The sequence below is a fragment of the Gorilla gorilla genome, chromosome 5 (assembly GCF_029281585.2).
Source record: "Gorilla gorilla gorilla isolate KB3781 chromosome 5, NHGRI_mGorGor1-v2.1_pri, whole genome shotgun sequence".
In the NCBI taxonomy this organism is placed as follows: domain Eukaryota; kingdom Metazoa; phylum Chordata; class Mammalia; order Primates; family Hominidae; genus Gorilla; species Gorilla gorilla.
Window position 1 is genome coordinate 152,349,581 of NC_073229.2, and position 24,519 is coordinate 152,374,099.

The following is a 24,519-nucleotide window of genomic DNA, read 5'->3' on the forward strand; positions in this document are numbered from 1 at the left end:
AGGATCCTTTAATGCTTTAGTGACCAAATTCAAGAATAAGATATTGAATGAAACCGTAGAACCTATATTTGTATAAAATTTTAGGTGAGTACACCTCCATCTGCTCAAGATGATGTATACATTTATAAGCCTCAAGGAGAGGGGCTAGACCAGATGGTCTTGTATTCTCTTCCACCTCTATTCTTTTAAAATCTCAAATAATTTCGGTTAAACAAATATGCTCACTCAAAATCATATAAAAGATACAACTTCTTAGCCCATGTTTAAGAACACAATAGCTTATATTTTGAAACAATTTGTTTTGCATGTGAATTTAGTCAAAAATAACAAATGATAACTGCATTCATAATTAACAGTTCTGTGGCTTTCTTGAATATAAATCAGAAAGAAACAATATTTGTTTAATGCATTACTGAAAGTTCATGTTCTAGTAGCCCTATGTGAATTGTCAATGTGTATTCCATAGCTCGTTATGATTTATCTTCATCACCCACAGGCCAAAATTACCAGACTCCAATTACTTTGCTTCCTAGATTCAAGAGAGAGAGAGAGAGAAATTATGTCAATCCTACCACAGGAGATGGTTTAAAATGCCTGAGGTAAAGAAAGTAATCTACTGTTCTCTGACATTCACTGCCTGAAAGTCATTCACATTAACAACCATTCAAACTTGTTTAGTGCAAGCCAATTGCTTCTATTTCCCTCTTGTCAGTTACATTAGCTCCAATTCAAATTTAACTCTTATAAAATTAAAAAAATAAAACTCTCTCAAAGCCAGACAAGGGTATATGTGGGTGCTGACAGAATATAATGCTTCTGAATTTACCAACTTTAATAAGATAAATTTCAAAGTTTGATTTTCAAGAAGTACACTGTACTCTTATATGCTTATATTTGTTCTCTTTTCTAACCCTCATAAACTTGGGTGTAATGAATGGACAAATAAACATATTTGTCAATTTAAAACAAAAAAAATAAAAATTATCATTTATACTATGGACAGCATCAGCAGAAAAAAACAAACGTCCCTAATTTCAACCAAGACTATGTCATTACTTACGATTATGAGGTAGAGATCAAGTTACATTTCAAACTGCATAATATAATCTAATATTCTTTCACTAAGAACTATGAAACTCATATAACAGACCATTAACTTCCAGACAATTCAGAGCTTACAAGGTTAACATCAGCACTACAAAAAGGAAATGGGGATGACATTTAAATAACAGTAAGTGGCAATATACCATTATACAACCTAATGAGGATACTAGTTTTGATGTTTATCTATTATGTTGAACTATAAGACTTACGTTTTACAAGCAGATGAACCTTTTTTTATATTATTCAAGACATAAATCTTACATGTGTTGCTAAAAATGTATGATATATAATACAGCTACCAGTGAACTGAATCTTACATTTTTTAAAATCTAAATTTACTCCATTTTATCTTGTTTTGTCCTCTGTGTCTTTGTGTGTGTTTATACATTTGTGCATGAAAGAGAAAATTAGAGGACAATGACCTCTTTTTGGGCCTTCCCATGTCTGTATGTGTTGGGAAAGCCAGAATGTGGGTATAGCTCATGCACTCCTTAAAACTGTCTGAACACTTTTCATATATACAGGAAGAGCCTGAGATGAAAGCAATAAATCCAAATATATTTAGAAATAATTGATCGAATTGATTGTCAAATCCTTGCTGAAGGCAGTATTTCAACTTAAGAATGAGTCACATACTTCATGTGCTCAATTAATGAAAGAAAGAGCAGACATACTTAGTTAAATCTATTAGGGAGAGGTCCATTAACCGTAAACTTTGAGTAGTAAAACAAATTGCAGGAAGCTACAAATATTGATAAGATCTGTTGAGAATCTTGCTCAGAGATGGTAGTCAAATCCTTGGAAAACAGCAATGTGGACATCAACACTGACAGGCTTTTGTGCCTTCTGGTTTTCTGTTTTTCTATGTGATTAGCACAATCCTATGTGCTACTTATTATTTGAACACTGTGCCAGTTGTTACTCTTAAATTATTAAGATCAAAGTGAAACCTAACTTTCTACTTATTTATGTTTAATATGTTAATGTTTTATATATAATACTTAATGCTAATATGTTTAATATTCATTATTAATATGAATAACATTATGCTTAACATGTTTCTATTTATTAGAATAAAATACTTTTTTCCTACCAAGAAATATTTGTAAATGCAGTCATCATTCTACCTTTACTTCATTGAGATGTTTTGACTGGTTTTGGACTGGGATGGGCTTAAATTAGTTAACAATTTTTCATTTTCCCCATTCTCTTGGGTAGATTTATTCTATAAAAATACAAATGCATGATTAAACCTAAGCTCATGAAGTTGCTGAATTGAATGCAATAATGGAGGTGAATCCTTAGCACAGTGCACTGAAAATAATAAATAATATGTTAGAAATAAGTATTAATAATATGTATTTTAATATAAATTTATATTGACAAATAAAAACATTAAGGCTAATCTTCCAAAGCCTAAAACATGTTACAAGATGAACTTAATACTAAAATAATCTGAATATAAAATAGGTAGCTTGGTAGAAAAATATTTTGCAATTTCCCTTATAACTTTATGCATGATGGCAGATAAAATGGAGAAATGTTATCACGTTTGGAATAGAATAAAGGTTAATAAAAAGCTGAATTAGCTTACTTCTTAGAGCTAGGGTTTTATATTTTTTATGCTATGGATCCCTCTGGCAGTCTACTGAAGCTTAGTCCCTTTGTGAGAATAAGGTTAAAAAATGCTTAAAATAAAATGCAGAGAATTCCAACAGAAACTATAATACATAACTATATTACTTTACCAGCGCATTTAATAGAGGAAAGTCTAATAAATATTGTAATTTCAAAGTAGTGAACAATAAATCATATTCCAAGCTATCTGAAACATCTGTAATGTGATATAAGAATATCTGCAATGTTTGTTGGAGATGAAGTCATTGTTGCTACTAACACTATTGTAGTTTGTGGACTATTTGCAAATAAAGGAAATGCTAAATTAGAGAGTAGTGAAGTGGGACATATTTTATTTTCTTGTACAAGTTCTCCTATGGCCTAAATACAATTCATGGACATGCATGTTAAGAATTCTCATTTTAGAAGAACTCTTTCAAGTCCTCTCCATTATCTTCCTTTGACACACCCAAATCCCTCACTCCTTCTCATTTTCTTCTAGAAGATACCCCATTACCAACTCTAATTACGTATCTCCAATTAATGGCTAAACAGAAACTATTACATAGCAACTATTGTGTTTACACATAAATATCTATACCAAGATAAAGATATTTCAAAAGGAATATGAATGATGAATCTGAGATAAAGGTAACACTGAGACAATCATTCAAGTTCAGAAGTATAGCTTAGCTCACTATAGAGAAAGCATGTCTACTATTCATGAATAAAGCATGACCCTATAGTCCTAGTTCTTAAAAGTTATGACCCTAGGCTCATTTTCAGATGCTTTATTAATAAAATAAAATCTTCACCTACTGGTTGTATAGGATTATTAATGGAGCTTTTGTATATGACATTACTATTAAATTGTCCGGTTCTATTATGATTTACTTTGGTAAAACTTTAACCTCCAACGCCTCTAACTTATGATAAGGAACTAAACAATATGAGTTTGCTTCAATACTAGTAATACAAGATCAATATCTTCATCTTTAAAAAGGTTTTAAAAAACACAGAACTAAATCTTAAATTAATTTCTCCTTTTCAATCTTTAGCTGGCATAAACTGGTTTGCTGAAGTGCATATAACCAATACTGCTTTAAAATGCACAAAACTAAATTACAGGCTGGGGGGTAGATTAAAAACATTTAATAAATTATTGGAGGGTAGAAGAAAGGCCAGAGGAAAAGAACATTTGAAAAATGGCAGAAAATATACATTATATGGAATATAATATACATTAGAATGTATGTATATATTAGCATGAAAGCCAAAAAAAAACAGGGAAATATTCAAATATTTTCCACATTTTCAAACACATTTCAGAAAATAAAAGCTATCTAAATTATCACAATGGAAGTACAAAGACCTCATTGACTAAAGTGGTCTCCCCATATCATAGCAAACATAACAGTCCTTCATACAAATTTTACAGTTGAAAGTTTACATGTTTGCATGAAATTATATCTTCTGTGAATTCTATGTGTGCAAATTATGCTAAAACTAATATCAAATCACCTAAGACTTTGGCCTACCACATTAAAAAAAACCTAAATCAAGGGAGAAACAAAAGAAATGACAGAAACACATGTGATGGGAAAGTTTTCCCTAATCAACAGTAATTATTTCAGTTTTACCTTAGTTTCCAATTTTGTTATATAAAAAAGAAATAATTTTTATTAGGAAGTAGTACATATAAAGTATATTGTGTACATTTATTTTATCCAACCATTAATTCTTCCCCTTTTTCCTCTTTACATACAGTATGCACACAGGAAGAGATGTCTGAATTTCACCAAAAGTTAATAATGTTTTCTTTTTGCATGAGAGAGGTTTTGGTTAATTTATTTTTCTTTACTTTTTATATTGTGAGAAGGAAAATCACTCTATCCTATGATGAGGTCTCAGTCTTTTGGTAAGCCTGCATCCCTGGATTATGAAGTTAACCATGGCTTCGCATTATTCCTATATAAATATGTAATAAGTATTTATATGAATATATAAATACCAATATAAACTTAAATAAATATAAAATAGACCCAAAAGGTACACACAATTAGGAAAGTAAAATTAAGGAGCTGTTCATAAGATGATTTTTTTCCTCATTACAAATTTTCAAATATGTCTCTGCCTGAATAAATCTGTAATAAATTTATCATAAATTCATAAGGTACTATGAATACTCAAGCATTTATGAAAAATTAATGAAACTAAAGCCAAATCTATATTGTTTGTAAGAGTTTATATCACAGAACAACTGTAGTTCAATAGTTAAGTGAAAGATGAGACAAAAATAAAACATATACGTAAAAAACATTTAAAACTAAAAATAGCATTGGACATTTATCAAAATTCTGCATGACAGAAGAATTTCTAGATTTAGCTCTCAGTTACAAGAGTATTTCTTCTAGATATATGTAAGGATAAAGTTACTATAATTCTGACCAGTACGTCTTCCCCTTGGCTTTAGTATTAACTGTTCATCGGAGACACAGCTTTTAGAAAGTCAATTTTCTCATAGCCTTAAGACAAAATAATTTGGTAACAACAAAGAGCAAAGAGATATTCACAAGGATTGCCTGAAGGTTATGCATTACGGACATTCCCCTAGATAGGCTCCACTTTATCCTTGAACCAAGCATAATCCCCACAGAAAATTTTTTTTCTTATCTTTAGAATTAAGACAAGGTATGCTTTTCCGATTTATTAATATTTTATCCCCTTAAAAATGTTTATTCTGTGAATAAGAGCATAGATTTTGGACTCAGACTTCCCAGCTCAACCAGCTAATAGCTGTGTGATCTCAGGAAAGGCACTTAACTTCTTTGAGATTCTGTTTCTGCAAATGTAAAATATAACAACATCAGGACTTCTCAGGGTCATTGCAATAATTAAATAAGATAATCGTATCAAATGCTGGACAAAGTTTTTAGAATGTTATGAGTGGCTGGTAAGCATTAGCTGCTATATTATAAATAATAAACACTGTAGCAATTGATACAGATTTTGCTTTTATTACTAGTACATTTAGCATCAAATCTATGGTGTCTTCTAATAACATAAGACTCTCCTCTAGTAACAAAACTCTAAAAACATAAATTTTTGTTTACTCTCATTATCCCCCAAGTTCATTTATTTTACCTTTAGTATCACTTTTTTTCCCAAAATTACTTATCAACTTAGTATTCTTCTGTTAAATCTTTTTGTGTTTTAGTAAATAACTTAGAATTATTCTTGAAATTAGGAAGGATGTAAATTACACATATATCCCTATGTAAATATGTAAATAAAATAAAGGCCAGTTGACTAACATTTTATATTCTATAAAATTAACATTGATATTACGTTTTCTGTTTCCTAGTGTTCCTGGAGTTATCAATATCATCTGGAAAGTATTAGGAATAAAGTATAGCACTTCTGGAAAAATATTCAACTTCCTCAAAAAGACTAAAAATGATAGAAACAAAAAAACTACCTTAAAATCAGTCCAATATTTTACTTGAAACACAGCCTGTGCTGTGCCTTATACATAAATATAAATGAAAAACTCACATGAACAGAAAAAAAAATATTTTAACTGGTTGATGAGAAAGCAAAATGACAGAAATATGTACACGGCCAGAAAAAAAAATCCAATTTTAATAGTTAAGATTACATTAACACAGCGTTTGCTGGCAAGCACTCTAAACAAACAAAATAAATCTTAAACATACAAGTTTAAATTAAAAATAATCTCAGAAGTTAAAAAAGTTAATTGCATTAATATTTGCCATGCAAGATATCTGTAATGACTTATTTCTAAATTGAACAAAAGGAATGTATAAAATTGTTTTCTTATATATTATTCTAGTTTTTTTCATCTGAGATATACTGGGATCAACTTTGTAAAATGTCAATTTTAGTATTTCCATATTACTTCCCTCCATTAACAGGGTTAAATTACAGTTTGAGTTACTTGGTTGCTACTCAAGAGTAATATACTTCATATAACTAGGTGGATTTTAGAAAAATTTCCTATAAAAATAATTCCTAGATAATTTTAAGTTAAACTGCATTACCAGGCAGAGTCCAACCACAGTAAGGTTCCCTATGACTCAATACTCTAGTAGGGCAAGATTGCAAAGTTGAATAGACATTCCATGAACTTAATTCTTGCAATTACCACATGTTGTATTTATTAGTAACAGTTCTATCATACAACTGATGATTCACCTTCTTAATATTACTTCTACTTACATGCCTTCCTCAAATTCAATTTAGGACCAATTTTACTTCCTGCACCTGACCTAGTAGCATTTTATTAACCATTAAGTAAAAACTTGTCAAAACATTTACTGTTACCAAAAACCTACTTTTAAATAAAAATTTAACTGAGTTCTAGTCTGAGGTAAAATGTTTTCAGTTTTGAGAAACTTTAAAAATCTTATTTAAAACATTATCCTAAAAGCAGAGCAAAATAAGAGTAGTACTTAGAAGTTAAAATCTCCAAACAAAGTCACTGGAATGAAAATGCTTCTGGATCAACAGCAAATGCCAGAAAATGTGTTCTTCTCACAAACTCTTAGGAAGTAAATCTTGTGACATCTCCCAAATAAGCAGCAGCTCAATTTAATTCTTTCTTGCATTTTGATTGAAATGAAAGTGAAAAAGGACTTTGCTCAAAATATAAACAGTCCTAAGTGTTGGTGAGGTGGTAGAGAAAAGGAACCCTTGTTCTCTTTTGCAGGTGGAAATGAAAGTTGAACAACCATTATAAAAACAGCATTGAGGTGCTACAAAAAATGAAAAGGATAACTATCATATGACTCAGCAATTGGCATCTTGTGGAGATATCTGTACTCCCATGTTCACTACAGCAGAGGTCCCCAAACCCCTAGTGACAGACTGGTACTGGTCCACAGCCTGTTAGAAACTGGGTTGCACAGCAGGAGGTGAGCGGAAGGCAAGGGAGAATCACCACCCGAGTACCACCTCCTGCCATATAAGTGGCGGCATTAGATTCTCATGGGAGCGTAAACCCTATTGTGAACTGTGCATAATGTTTTAAATAGGTTGTGTGCTCCTTATGAGAATCTAACTAATGCCTGATAATCTGAGGTAGCAGCGTTGCACCCTGAAACCATCCCCCGCCACCTCCTCAGTCCATGGAAATACTGTCTTCCATGAAACTGGTCCCTGGTGCCAATAAGGTTGGGGACCGCTGCACTACAACATTATTCACAATAGCCAAGATATGAAAACAAGCTAAATGCCCATCAGTGGGTAAATGGATAAAGAAATTGTGACATATATCTACATAATTCTTCCCTAAAAAAGGCAATCCTGCCATTTGTGACATCGTGGGTAAACCTGGAGGACACTATGCTAAGTGAAATAAGCCAGACACAGGCAGAAAATACTGTGACCTCACTTAAATGTGGAATCTTTTTTTCTTGAAGTCAAATGAGAAACAGAGAGTAGGGAGGGGGAGAAAATCTGGAGAATCGGTTACAGGCTATACATTTGCAGTTAGGTAGGAACATTAAGTAGAGAGACAAAAATGTACAGCATGAAGACTATAGTTAATAATATCCTATTGTAAACTGAAAGCACTGCAAAAAGAGTAGATTTCAGGTGCTCTGACACCCTACAAAAGGATAACTATGGAAGGTGATCTATATGTAAATTTGCTTAACTATAGTAATTATTTCAGCATCTACATGTATGTCAAAACACATTGTATATTTTAACATATACAATAAAAAATAAACAGACGCAAGCCTAAGTTAGAAAAACCTATTTTTAAAAGAAAAAAAACAAAGAAAGCTTAAGTAAGCCATGTGTTAGTTAAATTCATGCTTATTGCTATAGATCAATCTCTTTATTTTCTTTCTGGTAAATTTTCTCCTTTAAAAGTATTTATTTTTACCAATGAAATGACTTGAAATAAAGTTAATAGATGAGAAAATTATCCATACAATTATTTCCTGATCTCCACAAGTATCACATAGGGTATTTTTTATTGTTATTTCATCATACCTTGATTCTCTCATTTAACACTGTATTATGTTCATTATTGGATTAAGACGTTACACAAGTAACTTTAATGGCTAAAAAATGCTTAATACATAGACATAACATAATTTATAAAACCATCTTGTTATTGTTAAGCATTTCTTTCCAATTCCCACTTAAATATGTTATTTTTAAAAATGTGTGTGTGTGTGTGTGTGTATTATTTTAAGGCCACTATTACAATGGAGACAAATAATATATATAATTTTCTGATAAACACCAGGCACTTTCCAGAACTATATGGGATAATACAGTTTACTTTTTATTTGAAAAACAAAATAAATTAATGGTGACAAAATAAATGTTGAAACGTTAGTGAATGAATATCTTCAAATTATAGTAGGCATCTTCCTTTTGTTTTTACCCAGATTTTATTTAAATTAGACTGTGAGCAAGTTTTAATAATGACAATATGATTTCCTAAATTATTAGTTGGACTATCGTATGTAAAATTTTAATTTTGAATAACACAAAGCCTAATAAGAAACTTCATGCAACAAACACCACAAAACAGACCAAGGCAGATCCTGAATACTGCCTGTAGGAGCCTGAGTGTTGGGGATGAGTTAAAACTCCCCTGCAGGCCACAAATAAGTGACTGGGAAGATAGCTACATCTTTGTCTCTACATCTACGCTTAATTTATACCTATCCATTATACTTATCCATCAATAGATAAGTCTATTTCTATGTTTTTACTCAGCAAAGCCTACTTTACTAGGAGACAATGATTAAAGCAACAAGAACAACAAAAAACTCATGACATGGGTAATTCCTTTATAATCTTATTTGGGGGGTTAAAGAAAACTATTCATTTGAACTTGCACTTTCTAAAGGTAATATTTCCTAAATCAATCACTTTATTTAAAATGCAAACAGATCTTACCTGGCATATTATTTACTTGAGAAATGACCTCTTTCTTAGGAGTGCCACCTTGTGAGCTAGCACTGAGAATTCATGGTCATCTCTTAAATTAACAATTGTTGTTACCTTTCATTTTTTTCCATAATAGATGCACATGTTGTCACTAAAGAAGAAGAAATTAAAACAATTCCTTCCAAACCACACAGACTTGCAGAGAACATTTAAGCAGTACAAAATTTATCACTAAAATAATGAAAGTAAAAAGGCAGAATGTTTATATTTCATATCAGTTGACAGATTATGAATGACTTTAAAATGCTAGGGTTATAGATATTGCAAACTAGCATTTTTAGACATAAGCCCTAGTAAGAAAGCAAAAAAAAAAACTGTTAACACTTAGATTGTGCAGTGATGCATATGGATACATGTGCAAATACACAGTTGAGAAAATAATAAAAGAATTACACATTTCCATGAAAAGCTTCCTTCAGTTTCACCATAAGATATTTCTCCCATATAATGTATAATGATGTACCTTACAAAGAAAGTAGGATGAATCTAAACTCAGGGAAGGAGTGAGGTCTAGGTGGAGTAGAGAGAAGAGTGAGAAATGGAAAGAAGAAACACTTCAAGTAAAATTTTACTGTCTTCAATACAGTGGATCCAAAGTCATTTCAGCCAGCATGTCACAACCTACTTACACATCAACTAGGTTTGAGTGACAAAAATTCACCAAGCCAGAAATGATGCAGTATTTGTCAAAAAGATTGAACCGCACTTTCGTATTAGTACAAAAAACCGACAGTGCATGATTACTGCCACAAGCATGAGGTTGTTTAGGGGATAATGCGAGCACCTTAACAGTAGGTAGTAATGGAAAATGTCTAACTCTCTTTCTTCCCTTTCAAGGCAGGCACTTGTAATATGCCTTGTTATCCTGCCAAACCATTTCTCACTCCAGACTCTTTAAGTACCACCTGTCCAAGCTGAGAATATATTTTTAACTGAAGACATATACAATATTCCTCACTAAAAACCACGATATAACAAATGCGTTACTAGTCCCATGAAAATTAAACTATTATGCACTGTTTGTAATAAGGGAGCAGCTCTGTTTTGCTGTTGTGCTGCATGAAGTAGACATTGATTTCTCTACTATTTAGAGACTTCTGATGATTTGTATATTAAAGGGCTGTAAGTATGCCCTATTGTTTTATAGAAGAATATTTTAAATTCTGGATGAATTTCTTCATTAGATCAATTCTTGATGTTAAATTTAAGATAAAGGTAACATTTACCCCATTTTAACTTTATTATTACAAGTACATGTATACATGTTTCAGTCAAAAATATGTTTCTAAAAGCTTAGATTTCCTAATTTGACTCTCTCAGAGCCAATTTCATAATTGAGGCACTTCTAACTCATCTTAAAAAATAAGGGATTGATCAACCAACTCTGGAGAATGTTTTGAAAATCTTTTCACTACACAACTAATAACTGATTTGACTAAGCAGAGCTTTAAAAATGGGCTTATTGGTTATTTACAAAATTATAATTATAAAAATGTTATCACTGAGATAAAGGAGATCAGCTAAAAAAGTAGAAATCAAGTTAACTACCCAGGATAATTAGCATCATACTTAAGGACTGGAACAGCTTAGGGAATGAATCACTAATAATTTTCCCTACCTTTGTTTTAATAATAGGCAATTGTACAGTCATCTTCTTCAGATGATATTTGTACTGCTGTTCTTAATAAAACAACTCAGTCTTGCTGACCTACTTTTTAGTTTATAATAACATTCCAGTAAAATCTGAAAGGGTAGAAACATTTATTTTCTTCTCTTCACTGAAAGAGAGATAGGTGTTTTATCTCCCCTGTGCTACTGAAAATCCTTGGAAAGTCTAAATATTTAAGTTTGTCCTACAGAGGCTTCTGACTCAAGGGTTTAAAAAATCAGGGTAATTATTTTCGCTCATTACCAAAGCACTCAAGTGTAGAACTTGATAAAAAATTTTAAAAATAAGTTGTTCTAATTGGATGTTGTAGTAAGATATCAAAGTGATACTGATATGTAGATATATATATAGTGTGTGTGTATATATATAGTGTATATATATACACACTATATATATACAGTATATATATAGTGTGTATATATATACACACACACTATAGATATATGCATATAAATGTATATATACTAGATATATATGTATGTATATGATATGCACATACATATGCACACATGTACATATAAGTATGTGACATGTACATATGTGTGTACATATGTGTGCATATGACATATATTCTATATCTAGCATATATACATATATATTCACACACACACACACACACACACACACACACACTATAGGTATATCAATATATTCCAAAGAATGGGCACACCAGCACTGCTAATCATGGGGCCATATGCTCAGGTCCTTCTCCTGTCATCCTGTGGAGGCATCTGAAGGGTGCACATACAGCATATGAGCACCAGGAACCATTGGGGTGAGGGACAATGAGAAGTAAGAGAGCAATAAAGGGACGAATATAGAAATATGCTCAATACACATTAGCTTACTTGCAAGTATGCCTGGGATTGGATGATAAAAACCAACAGTAAACTACACTTGATTCTGCCCTTAGCATAATGCTCTGAGCTACCCATTCTGGGGAACAATTAAAATGCAGCTACAGAAATCACAACTCAACAAACTGATCACAGTTCATAAATCACATATTGAACAAATTTAAATACTTGTGAACACAAAACAATCTGCCACATATTTTTAAGTTATCTCTATGTAAAATAATTACCAGTTTCTGCCCTTGAGCAGGGAGGCTTGAGTAATCAGAATAGTTCATGCAATAAGATACTAACATATACAGTGAAATTTTTCCTACAAGAGCATAATTTCTAAAAATGTGGTTGAAAGAAACTTACTTCAATTTCCAATTCAAGGAAATTATAGTATACTCATGACTCTCGCAAGAGGAATTAAATGGTGATGACACTTAAATCTGTATATCCTGCTGTCTGCCCTCTCTATGAACCATAAACCCAGAAAAATAACTGCCTGACCCAATGCCTCGTTTCTAAAAATAAGCACAGAGATTTGCCTTCTAAAACTTTCCCCAATGTTTGAGCCCTTCAAGTTAAAATCTGTCACTATACCTTAATGTTCCAAGCCAGAATTCACTTCCAATGTGTCACCAAGTTCTACTGATTCTACCTATCAAATCTCTTTCAACACCTGTCTCCTCATTGGAATTCTTATCTCCTCTGCTTCAGTTCAAGTACTGATCAATTTTTGCTTAGACTGAAGTGGCAGCCTTCTAATCTTTCTGAAATCTCCTTTCAGTCCTTTTCTTAAACTATCATTAGAGAAATCTTTAGAAAACACAAATTATTCTAAGCATTCTAATAAAAATTCAAATAATTCATTCTTTAAAAAATGTATTCCCTTACATAAAATATTTTAATGTATTAATTAAGAATTAAGATGAACTGATGGATGAATAAAAAGATGTAAAGGTAGATCAACATTTAGTATAGCAAATACAGCAAAGGTAAATTATAGTGGTGGGCATATGAGTGTTCAGTGTATAATTCCTTCAGATTTCTGCATGTTTGTAGTTTTTAAAATATTAGAGGAAAAATATCTTTAATGAAATGACTTTTAATGTAGCAATGGCTAATATTTACTATGGTCTTCTTATGTGTCATACATTGTGCTAAGTAAGCACTCTGCAGGAGTCATCTCCATTGATGTGAAGGAAAAATGTTTAATATTGTAAACATGTTTGTGGCTATCCAGAAAGAAGAAGGAGTGGGGAGGGAAAAGAAACCCTCATTTGTAGCACTTAAAATTTCAGTGCTGTAACGTTGCCACTACGGTAAAAATTAGGAATAAGTGAGCATCAGAGGATCATTATATAGTGTTTCCAACATACAGATAAAATAAACATAAATAACCTCAAGAATAGAAATAATGGTATAATATATTAAAATAACTAGGAGGTTTAAGTGCATGTTCCTTTGTTTAAAATATACTTGTAAATATATATAAATTTATTTCAAAATAATCATTTCACAACCAGCTGGCAAAATTCCTGTAAATTTAATAAATTGATTGTTAGCTTTAGTACATGCCCAAATAGCTCAAAAGTATCAAATTGGGCAGGTTCAGTTATTGATTTTTATTTTATAGATGAAGAAGTGAAACATTACATTAAATTACTTGCACATCAGTAAGGATTATAGCAAGATTTGAACCTAGACTTTACTGGCTCTCAAACCTTAAGATAACCACCTATTTTACTGATTGACTGCTTGATGAAATTATACTCATATTTTAGAGATGTTTTGTGCACTCACAGAGCTTAAAAGCACATCTATTATACAGCTTACTGGTTTAATTATTAACCTGCATGTCTACCTTCTAACCATTCTGGGCAGCTCAACACAGAAATGCATTCAGGCAGCCTCAGTTTGCATTTATGAGTTTATACTAGTGCCTGACACACAGCAATTACTCAGTACTTGTGAGCTACTGTAATCATAATTCTCTAGACTTTGAGTAGCTAGAGAACAGAGTTTTCATCTTAGAATATCCAGTAATTTAGACAGAGTCTGGAATACAGGAGATACTCATGTAAAAGAAAAGCTTAAAAATGCAATACAAATGATAGTCTTGGTTTTTCTCCTACAATAGCTGTTTGATATTGATCAAATCACTTCCCTATTGAGACTAAATGCCCAGAATGATGATTAATAAAGGAGTTGGACTTGATTAATTATAAAGCACTTACTTGCACTAAAACCATACGATTGGCCTTGATGGTGTCAGTAAAGCGCATTGATATAATACTTTCAAAAAGTAGTTGAATAGTATTTGTCAAGAACTTTTCAGTTATGTGGAAAAAAGGTACATTAATGATCTTCACTGCGGCTTTTACAATGGCCAATAGCGGGAGTTAGTCCAAACTTTCAGTAACATAAGAATGGTTACATACATTCAGATATATATATATATATATCCAACAGAATATTAAGCAGTCATTTAAAGTGATGGTGATAATGTTCTGTAGAAACAAAGGAAATGGGTTGGCATGATGGCAATTACAATAAGCAGAATATAGAACTGTATATACTTTGTACTTTACAACTAAAATACTCCCAGGAACAGAGAAAAATAATAGTGCATTGACAAAAATGACAATAGTTTTGTAAACATTCCAAAATAATGAGTTTTTTTCTAAATTCTAGTTGCAACATTTGATGTATTATTTTAATATATACATAAGTTAAAAAAATAATTTGGGTACATAAGCTCTATGCAGTCTTTACAGAATATGGGACTTCCAGCAAGGGCCCTCCAAAGAAATCAAGCTTAAGGATAGCTAGTTCACCCATGTCACATTTTCTCCACCTAAACAGAAAGGATTTGGCTGTTGTAGAAAGAAAACTCTAAATCAGTATCTGCCCCCCACCCCAAATAAAAGCACAACATCCAAACATGCACAATGCACACACATGCATGAAATGCAAAATTAGCTAGAGGAGAGAGATGGAGAAGCAAGAAAGAGGACTCTGGAACAATGACTCTGCTTTAATATTCTTCACTAATATAATTTTTAAGGTGGTATCTAAATTTTTTAAATTAATTCCTCTTAAAAGGAGAGTGTGTACCTATATATATGCATATGTGTGTGTATATTCCTTGTATTAGCAAAAGGTATTATAGGTTCATATGTAACAAAAATATGGTTTTTAGTAAATTTTGGGTAGGTTGAATAACAGGACAGAATATAGCAACTGCTTAAAATAATTTAATTAACAGGTAATAATAAACTGTTTTATGATTGCTTATTATTATTTTCTTGTGGTGAGGGACTATGTAGAAGTGGGAAATAATAACATAGCCAAAGAATGAAAGATGAGTTATTTAAACTCAACTTCACTGAGATGATTTGGCTGAGACAATTAAAATGGACATCACTCAATGATTTCTAGGCCATATCATATGTAGTGACAGCTGAATTTGCACAGATCTTGCTTAGGGTGACATAAAAGGCATGAATTTCTGCCCTTTGAAGCTCATTTTTTACTGAGTTCACAAAGTTTACTATAAATAAGAAGACTTGGGATTAGAATTCACTCATTTGCTTTTTCCTTTGAACATGTTTTTTTTTCCCCTCTGCAGTTTACATTCAGGTTGGTGGAGAGGAAAGAGGATTGAAGAGTTATCCTCCAGTAATTATTAGCCATGATAAGGCCATATCTTGCAGGAAGACAATGAAGACCAGAAAGTGAGATCCTAAGCTGATGATTCCATGTAGTAATGAGTCAAATTAAATGATGAAAATAATGAGATTCATCCATATATCATTTTTTTCAATCAAGAAATTGCACAGAATGACCAACACTCCTCCAAAATGCTAATAATACCTAGGATGGGTATGGATAAGTAAGACCAAAAAGTAATTAAGAAGCTGTCCTCCTCCTCCAACAACCTCTACCAAGAAAATGTGACTGCATTTTATTTCTGTCAGAACCTGATTTAGAGATTTCTTTCATATTTAAAAACAAAGAAAGGAAATCACAATTCAACAAAAGATATGAATAGGGTGTGAGAATTGAAGACAGAAGTAAATTCTCTAGGTAAAGGGAAAGAAAATCAAGAGCAAGTCTATACCTCACAGTGACCCCAATAGCACCATCAAAGAAAAGTCTCAAACTCACAGGCTAGATCTCTTGAACCTGTCTTTGTGACTAACACATCCCTTAGAGTTTGATGCCTGGATCTATATCTTTAAAATTCTATCTAGGTCATTTTCTTCATCATATACTCCTGGTGTTATCATCATTTAAGACATTATAAATATACCATTTTACTTTTAAAGCCATTTCTACTTCCTGATATCAAATAAAAAACCTAGGACTTGAGGGGAAAGAACATTTCATGAGACTGATGCTGTTATTCAAATCATTTCTACCTGAATATTTATTGTAGCTATGCAAAATTCAATAAAAACAAATGAAGCCAATAAAAAGAGTACTTAATGATACAGTTAACAGACTCAGCATGTGGTAAAGTACTATGAATAAATAAATACAGTGTCATTAACACTGGTTACCAAATGTCTTTCACCAACTTGTCAGTCAGATGACACAATTTTAAGCTGAAAACAACCCAACTCTATTAGTAAAGTTAATTACACTGCTACTGATGATACCACCTATAAGGAAATGTGCCTTGAATTGGGATGTATGACTAACTGTACAACCTGCTCCTGAGGTGAAACCCAAAAGGTACTGGGCAAGGCTATTTCATATTTGTTCAACTTTCATGACTCTTATGCTGGGAACTCCTAACATAATAGACCATTAGCAGAATGTATAGGTGTTGATTACTTTATAAGTCAGTCTGTCTCTGTCTCTCCATTTCCATAGAAATTTAGAATAACATTTCTATATTCCCATGAACCCCAGAGGTTTAAAAAAACACAAACAACTTTGATGATATATATTAGAATATGAACTATATCTTTCATTTTAATACCTCCATCTGTCCATGTAGATTTCCTATATCTGAGTAGAAAGGAAAGAGGGAAGGCAAACCATCCTTACGGTGACTACTGGCTAGACATTGTTTTATGCATTATTTCACAAGTAAGGAATTATGGATAAGGCCATGGCTTTGTTCAATGGAAGCATTAAACCAACTCTGTTTAGAAAAATTAATAGTGTTTGGGAAAAATTATTTTTGGTCAGATATTATCCCTCTCTTCTTTGGATTACTGAAGTATGTTATATTTTTATTGTATCATTTATTATATTTTTATTATGGTTATAACACTAGCCTGTCAATTCCTTAAGAGTAGGAATGTTGTCTTCTCAATGTTTTATCTTCTGCAGTCCTGCATGTGGCGATGTGTACAACTTGGGCCCTCACTAAAATTTGTGAAATAATTAAACATCTCATCAAATACACAGTAGCTCTTGAATTTATCTCCAATCTCTCATGATTTTCCCCTCTAATATAATGTATTATACCATTTTTTCATGTGTATTAATATTGGACAATTCACATATTTGAATAAGAAAAGTAATTCAAACAATAAAGTTATTCACTTATAACATATCTTTAAAATCCCCTTATAAAAGTAACCTTCCTGATTATTATGAATGATAATATTTTCCAGGAATTTATGGATTTCCTGTTTCTGATTTGAAATGAGAAAGATGCTGTAGAGAAGACATCTATCTATCTATCTATCTATCTATCTATCTATCTATCTATCTATCTATCTATCTATCTATATGCATGTATTCATGATCTCTCTGCTTCTAGTCCTTCCTTAGCTTCCAGAGATGGGACGATCCTTTTACAAACAAATCTAGTAGTGTCAGTCTGTATCATACAAACAACTAGGTAATGTTAGATTATGTTATTATCCATAATACATTCTCTTTCTTTTCTAATAACAGAGCAAGATTAGTAGACATTCCTGATGAAATAGTAACCATGGTTTCTCTCAAATTTGCAGTCTACCTGAAAATTAGCAGAATGTATAGGTGTTGATTACCTATACATTATCCATTAGAGGTAGATCATGTTAGACTTAGCTGCAGCTCACCTGCCAGCCTCAGTTCTACCACAAGCCCAGAGTTAGCCAGTGATCCACCTGAACCCATCTATTTTCAGAAACCCAAAAATATCATCAATGTTTACGAGGAGGTAAAAACATGCAGTTTGCTCTCATTTTATTCATTTCACTTTGCATTTATTCTGTTTATAGGTCTGGTCCCTAGTGACTTCTAGGAGCTTAAGTGTGAGGCATTGGTTGTATAACTTTGAAGACCTATTAATTAATATGGTACTGTTAACAAAGAAAGAAGCCAACAGAAGTTTTTTTCTGAATAAATATTTTTCAAACAGAAGTATTCTCTACAGAATCTAAAAACCAAAAATTAGGTTATTACTCACAAAAAGGAAATCTAAAATGAAATTTTATTCTTACATTCCCAAGAAAATTGAAGAACTGCTTCCATTACTTTTCTTGTGGCTTTTTACCTTTAGTTTGTTTTTTATTTCAATAATAATAATAGCATTGCCTTTTAAATTTCTTGCTCAAAAACAATACAAAGCCATATAAAGATCATATATAAGAAGCTCATACATTTCAAAAAAATTTAAAGCAAGCATTGATATAAGCCAACAATTTAAATCAAATAGTAAGTCATCCTTACATTGTGAAACCGAACCAATTCTTAGAAGAGTTGTTTATTTTGTTTCAACCCCTAGGCTGAGTGTTAACGGTTACTAGTCTTTGTGATTGATAACTATCTTAAACCATAGCAAAAATCAATATATGGTACCATTTTGCTGATGATGCTATAGACTAAAGGCTAAAATTTAACGTCTCACTTTGTGGTTTCTGGTATATGCCTGAGTATTATTTTGTTTTGTTTTTCCTTCCATTTTGGATTTGGGACAAGAAAAAAATGCATTTTTAGTAAATGCTTACTTTTAAAATAAAACACTCTCCTTTTCACTGCTTCATAGATCTAACTGTTTCACTGAAAATTGCCAAGAGCATTGAACTTCAATGTAAGAGTAGAGAGTAGTTTTCCCAACTGCATAAATGTATTATGTTCTGGACACTCTGAACTATTGACCTTCCCTATGAGAGAGATGCTGCTAAAATGTCAGTTAATCATAAAGCAGTTCCACAATGGGTTACCCAGAAGCAGAAGGCAATTTAAAAGAGCAATTTTAACTTGCAATTGCCAAAGCATGCAACACAGACAATTTCTGATGATGGCATATTTTATTTCCATTTAATAAGAGAAAGAGAAACTGTATTTGCCTAGCTTCTATACCAGATGGTATACCCAGAGGAAATAGACACATAGAAAAAAAAAAAAAAAGCAAGCATACTTTCTCTGATTGTTCACTGGAGTTTCTGAATTACTTGCCTGTTAAGACAAATTAAAAATTTATGAAGTGCCTGAAGAAACATTATGTGAACAATAGCATGGGTCAGAGTATAAAGTAACAGTGAAATAATCATACCGCTCAGGTTCCCAGAGAAGCATGAGGTAGGCCTCAGTGGCTTCAGCCACTGGAGGCTGTAATTACCACCTCTCCAAAGTCAGAGACCCTGAAGCAACTAACTGCAGTTACCAAATGATTATAATGCACTTTGGAAGGAAAACAAACAAACAAAAAGCTTTGGCAACCAGACAGGATATTTTCAGAAAAGGATAAAGTACTTTTACACTTTAACTGTTTAAAGTATTTAAAACACAGCATATATTGGAGAGTTAAGCACTAATCAGTTGGGCTTTCAATAAATGTGAAGTTGCAAATATTAACCTATGTTTTCTCAGAGAATAAGTTAGCCATGCAGACTCTATTTTTTTAAAATGTACATCTCTTCCAGACTTTACTTGTTGTGCTTTTATTTACTCATGCTATACTATTATAACAGGGAGAAAAATCACCTATGATAGGAATAAGAGGAATAAGTATTAAGGCCGTTAAAAGTCTGAGAAAAGGAGTTGAGGCCCATCTGTCTGATATTGGACAAATTACTGTTTTGTTTTTGTTTCCTGAGTCTTAAATTCACCAACTAAAAAGTGAGAAAATAATATATCTCACAGGATTGGTGTGAAAATAAAATATCATGATACATTCACTTCATATGTTGATTCTACAGTAGCATTAATCCATACTTGGCCACAAAAAAACCTACATTTTCATTTGAAATGTAAAATTTATTTTTTACTATTAATAAGGAAAACCTTTGTATTGACTTGCTGGAAAATTATTTATTGACAGATTTCCATCAAATAAACATTTACTATTATCAGAAATAAAAGGTCAATGCCTCAAATACCTTAAAATGGAATTTTAAAAACAGTAAATTGTAAGTAATTTACTTTTTGATTGGTACTTATTTTTACAGCCACATAGTCTAACATGCAGGGACTATTAAAATAGCTACTTTAAAATTATCAACATTTATTCAATCAGATTATATTAATGGCAAATTTTACAACTGTAACATGGAATAGTCCCAGTCCTAATTAAAAAAGAATGGTTTATAAATCTAGTATTCAGTTCCTCTTATAGAACCAGTATTTAGGCATGCAGAATTTAACAAAATTAGATGGTAACTTCCTCCAAAGGTTATTTTTGGAGTCTCAAAGGTATTTCCCAAGATTATGAAGCATTTATAAGTTTTTGCAATCTGTACTAAAATTCAGTTAATATCATAGTTAACATAAACTGTGTTCTATTTTGTTGATATGAACTTCTCGGCTGAGGCCAGTAGTGGTATTGGTAATTTCAAGTCTGGGGGACCTGAAATTTGGGGAAAGGTAAATGGATCTTAAAGAAGGGAAGTGGATGAACATACATCATAATTCTAACTAACACTCTGTATTTAATTATACTATATATCAATTATGTTCCATTTATTTTTATAGACTGTTTAAAAATTAATACAGTATATACTTCCATAAGCTTCTCTTTATTTTCTAATAACAGAGCAAGATTAGTAGACATTCCTGATGAAATAGTAACCATGGTTTCTCTCAAATTTGCAGTCTACCTGAAAATCTAGTCTATAAGTACTTCCCTCCCCAAAAATCTTGCAGACATACCTTATGAGGACATTAATTAGCTATAATAAACATGTGATAAAGATTCATTACATGTGAAAGATAGTTTTAAAAACAAATAAACTTAATACTGTTGGGAGTAAAACTACAAGTGATTGAGCCTGAAAGCATTTTATGCCACAAAGAATACACAAATTAAATGTTTCTCAGAAAAAGAATCAGATAAAAAGTATAATTCCAAAATATCAAGACATTTATAAATTAGAAAGCAGCTATGGGCCAGGCACGGTAGCTCACAGCTGTAATTCAAGCACTTTGGTAGGCCGAGGCGGGCAGATCACTTGAGGTCAGGAGTTCGAGACCAGCCTGGCCAACATGGTGAAACCCATCTCTACAAAAATACAAAAATGAGCTGGGCATGGTAGCGCATATCTGTAATCCCAGCTACTCGGGAAGTTGAGACAGGAGAATTGCTTGAACGCAGGAGGCAGAGGTTGCAGTGAGCCAAGATCGCGCCACTGCACTCTAGCCTGGACAATAGAGCAAGACAAAAAAGCAGCTATGAGTGTAAGTTAACTATCCTCATCCCCTCTCACACAGATAGGGATATTCTCAGAATAAAATACTTCAAAGCACTTTATAGTAATATTTTTACTTAAACAGTCCAAAGTCCACTCAGAACATAAGTATGGGGATAAATCAATATTCAGTAACATGTTTTTATCCAGTTAACACAGTATAACTGACTTTAAAACACAATATTATTTACATGCAATCTCCATGGCTTTCACATCTGGAACCAATTTCAAATAATTCCTAAGTTAAACAAAAATTACATTATATTAACAATACACTGTGTGGTAATGCTAATTTTTTAAAGAACTATTTTGAAGAAAATAAAAAAATAAAGCAGGTGAGATATTTAAAAGAAAGTAGTTTGGGCACAGGAAGTCAAGAGAGAAATCACTGGAATGCCAAATTGTCAAAATTGTTACAATTTATATGTACATTATAAATGTATGTATATGTAGAAAAGTATAATTTTATTAGAAAACATGTATGCAATATTCTTAGTAAAATGGACTCCATAGTTCAATTTTTCACATTAGCATGGGATATTAATTTTGGAATAGAGAGTGAACTAATTTTTAGTTTCCAAATTGCTTCCTCTTTAAATGATTTCTCTGACTAGTTGAGATTACGGGGTCAACTTGCCTCTCCCTCAGAAAGTCTATCTTCTATCACAGAAACAATTTGTCACATGACCTCGATTGAAAGGACATAGACATACAGAATATTTGAAAAGCAAATTGTGAGATTTAGGCTGAGCCATGGAAATTTACCCAACATCTTCTAGCTTAAGCTCCTTTTCAACAACCAGATAAATATATACAGCAATCAGCAAATTATTGGACTATCATCTAAGTCTCAGGCTAATAGTTGAGAAGTTAAATTTCCTATTAGTAAACATCTTTCAGCAGGAGTTTTTGATATATAAATATTATGCTGGACTAAAAAATATGTTCTACGATACATCAGGTAACTGAATGGGTTTTGCTTGGATTGTAGCTCAGTACTCCTGGTGGGTAGCCCAACAATACCGTCAATGATAAACAGATGCTCAAGAAACAAAAGACAAAATAAACACTAGACTAAAAATGTAGTCAAGTAAATTAGATATTTAAACTTTTTATTGGCTTTTAATTAATAGCTAACAATTCCTCCCATTATAACATGGTAAAGAACCAGGATGTGTGGTTATATACAATTTTTTAATTTTCATTTTTTTGTGTTTTCTCCATACACTATTATTTTCACTACTCAGTTTTAGTCATGAGGAAGGCAATAGAAAGGCTTAAAGTGTAAGGAAAATCTCTCTGTGTTCTGCAGCTGGGTGTCAAGCTCCTGAGGTAATCCTCAACAACAGGACATTCTGAAGAAAATAGTTATCTCAACGAGGCATTGTCCAGAGTAACTTTTCTTATCCATATTATAAGATGTGGCCTTTACACTGACTGTAACAAAATTACTGAGGGAGAGAATTTCCACGTAGTAAAAAAGTATTCGGTATTTGCTTGAACTAAAATGATCTTTTCTCTCAATAATACTTTCAATTACAGCTATCAGAGATTTTTGGACTGAATATGTAGCAGGCTCACCAAAACTACCATGCCAAAAAAAGACTCTAGATTAATAATAATAATGGCTTGAGAATAGAGAAGCACTCCCATGTCCTCAAATCAGTCAAATTATGACATAATCAAGGTGATGATTTATGTAATTCATTGGAACTCTTAATAGTGTGACTATATCATATATCAAATAATGAGAACCTTCAACACTGCATGTATTAATGTGTCTTATGCTAGATTCCTTCACAAGGTAGAAAAGGCCTGCTACTCAGTCTTACCTGCACATTTTGTTCTGGTGATTAGTGGAGGTCCTGGGAGCCCCGTTCCACCTTCACCAGGTCTTGTAAGTAGAACTCGGATCTCATATTCGGTATCTGGATCTAAATGCCATAATTTGTAAGTTGGAGCATTGACTGCATGGGTTTCTGTCCAGGATCCTGATGTCATTCGGTACTCTACTTCTTTCAGGATGATAGGACCATCGCCAATGATCGAGTTGGCATTGAGTTGGATCAGCAAATATGTAGGCCCAACACCAAGAAGCTGAGGAGGAGCAATGGGTCTTGGCGGTTCTAGGAGAGATGAGTGTGCACTTCAATTAGTAAGATTTAAAATAATACATAGATATATTAGTGTCTAATAAGGCCTAAATGCTTAATGGATCATTTATTAGAAATGCATAATAAATACTTTAAAGAAAACTAGAAGACGCATGATCTGACAACTGTACTTTTAAAAAACATATAATTTTGCAAGTGCATATGACTATTTTAACATAATTTTTCCTGTATTGAAAACTCATTTTTTTCAGGAGATCAACTTGTAAAGTCACAGTATACAAAGGAAATAAAAAGAAAATATTTAGATATGGATAGCTCTAATTAGCTACTAAGAGAGTAGAGTTGATCTTTGACAATTTATTTCATTCACAAACTATGCCCAAGAGGTATTTTTCTTTTTGCTTTCCTTGTTACTTCTTCACAGTTTCTACAGATGAGTAAAGGAAGAAAGAATAACATAACCGAACTCAGAAAGTGATGCCAGGTGCTAACTTGTTTCTACAAATCTGCCTCACAGTGTGACAAATTTAAATTTACACCTA

At 32.2% G+C, this 24,519-nt stretch overlaps 1 protein-coding gene across 5 annotated transcripts in view; it reads right to left on the bottom strand.

Annotated features, from left to right (window-relative positions):
• PTPRK (protein tyrosine phosphatase receptor type K) overlaps window positions 1-24,519 on the bottom strand; it is a 560,471-nt gene that overhangs the window by 198,325 nt on the left and 337,627 nt on the right. For all 5 annotated transcript variants that reach the window (XM_031012171.3, XM_031012169.3, XM_031012170.3 and 2 more), the window contains exon 7: window positions 23,696-23,989. In XM_031012171.3, coding sequence (XP_030868031.1) covers window positions 23,696-23,989 — 294 coding nt within the window. The remainder of the gene's footprint in view (window positions 1-23,695; window positions 23,990-24,519) is intronic.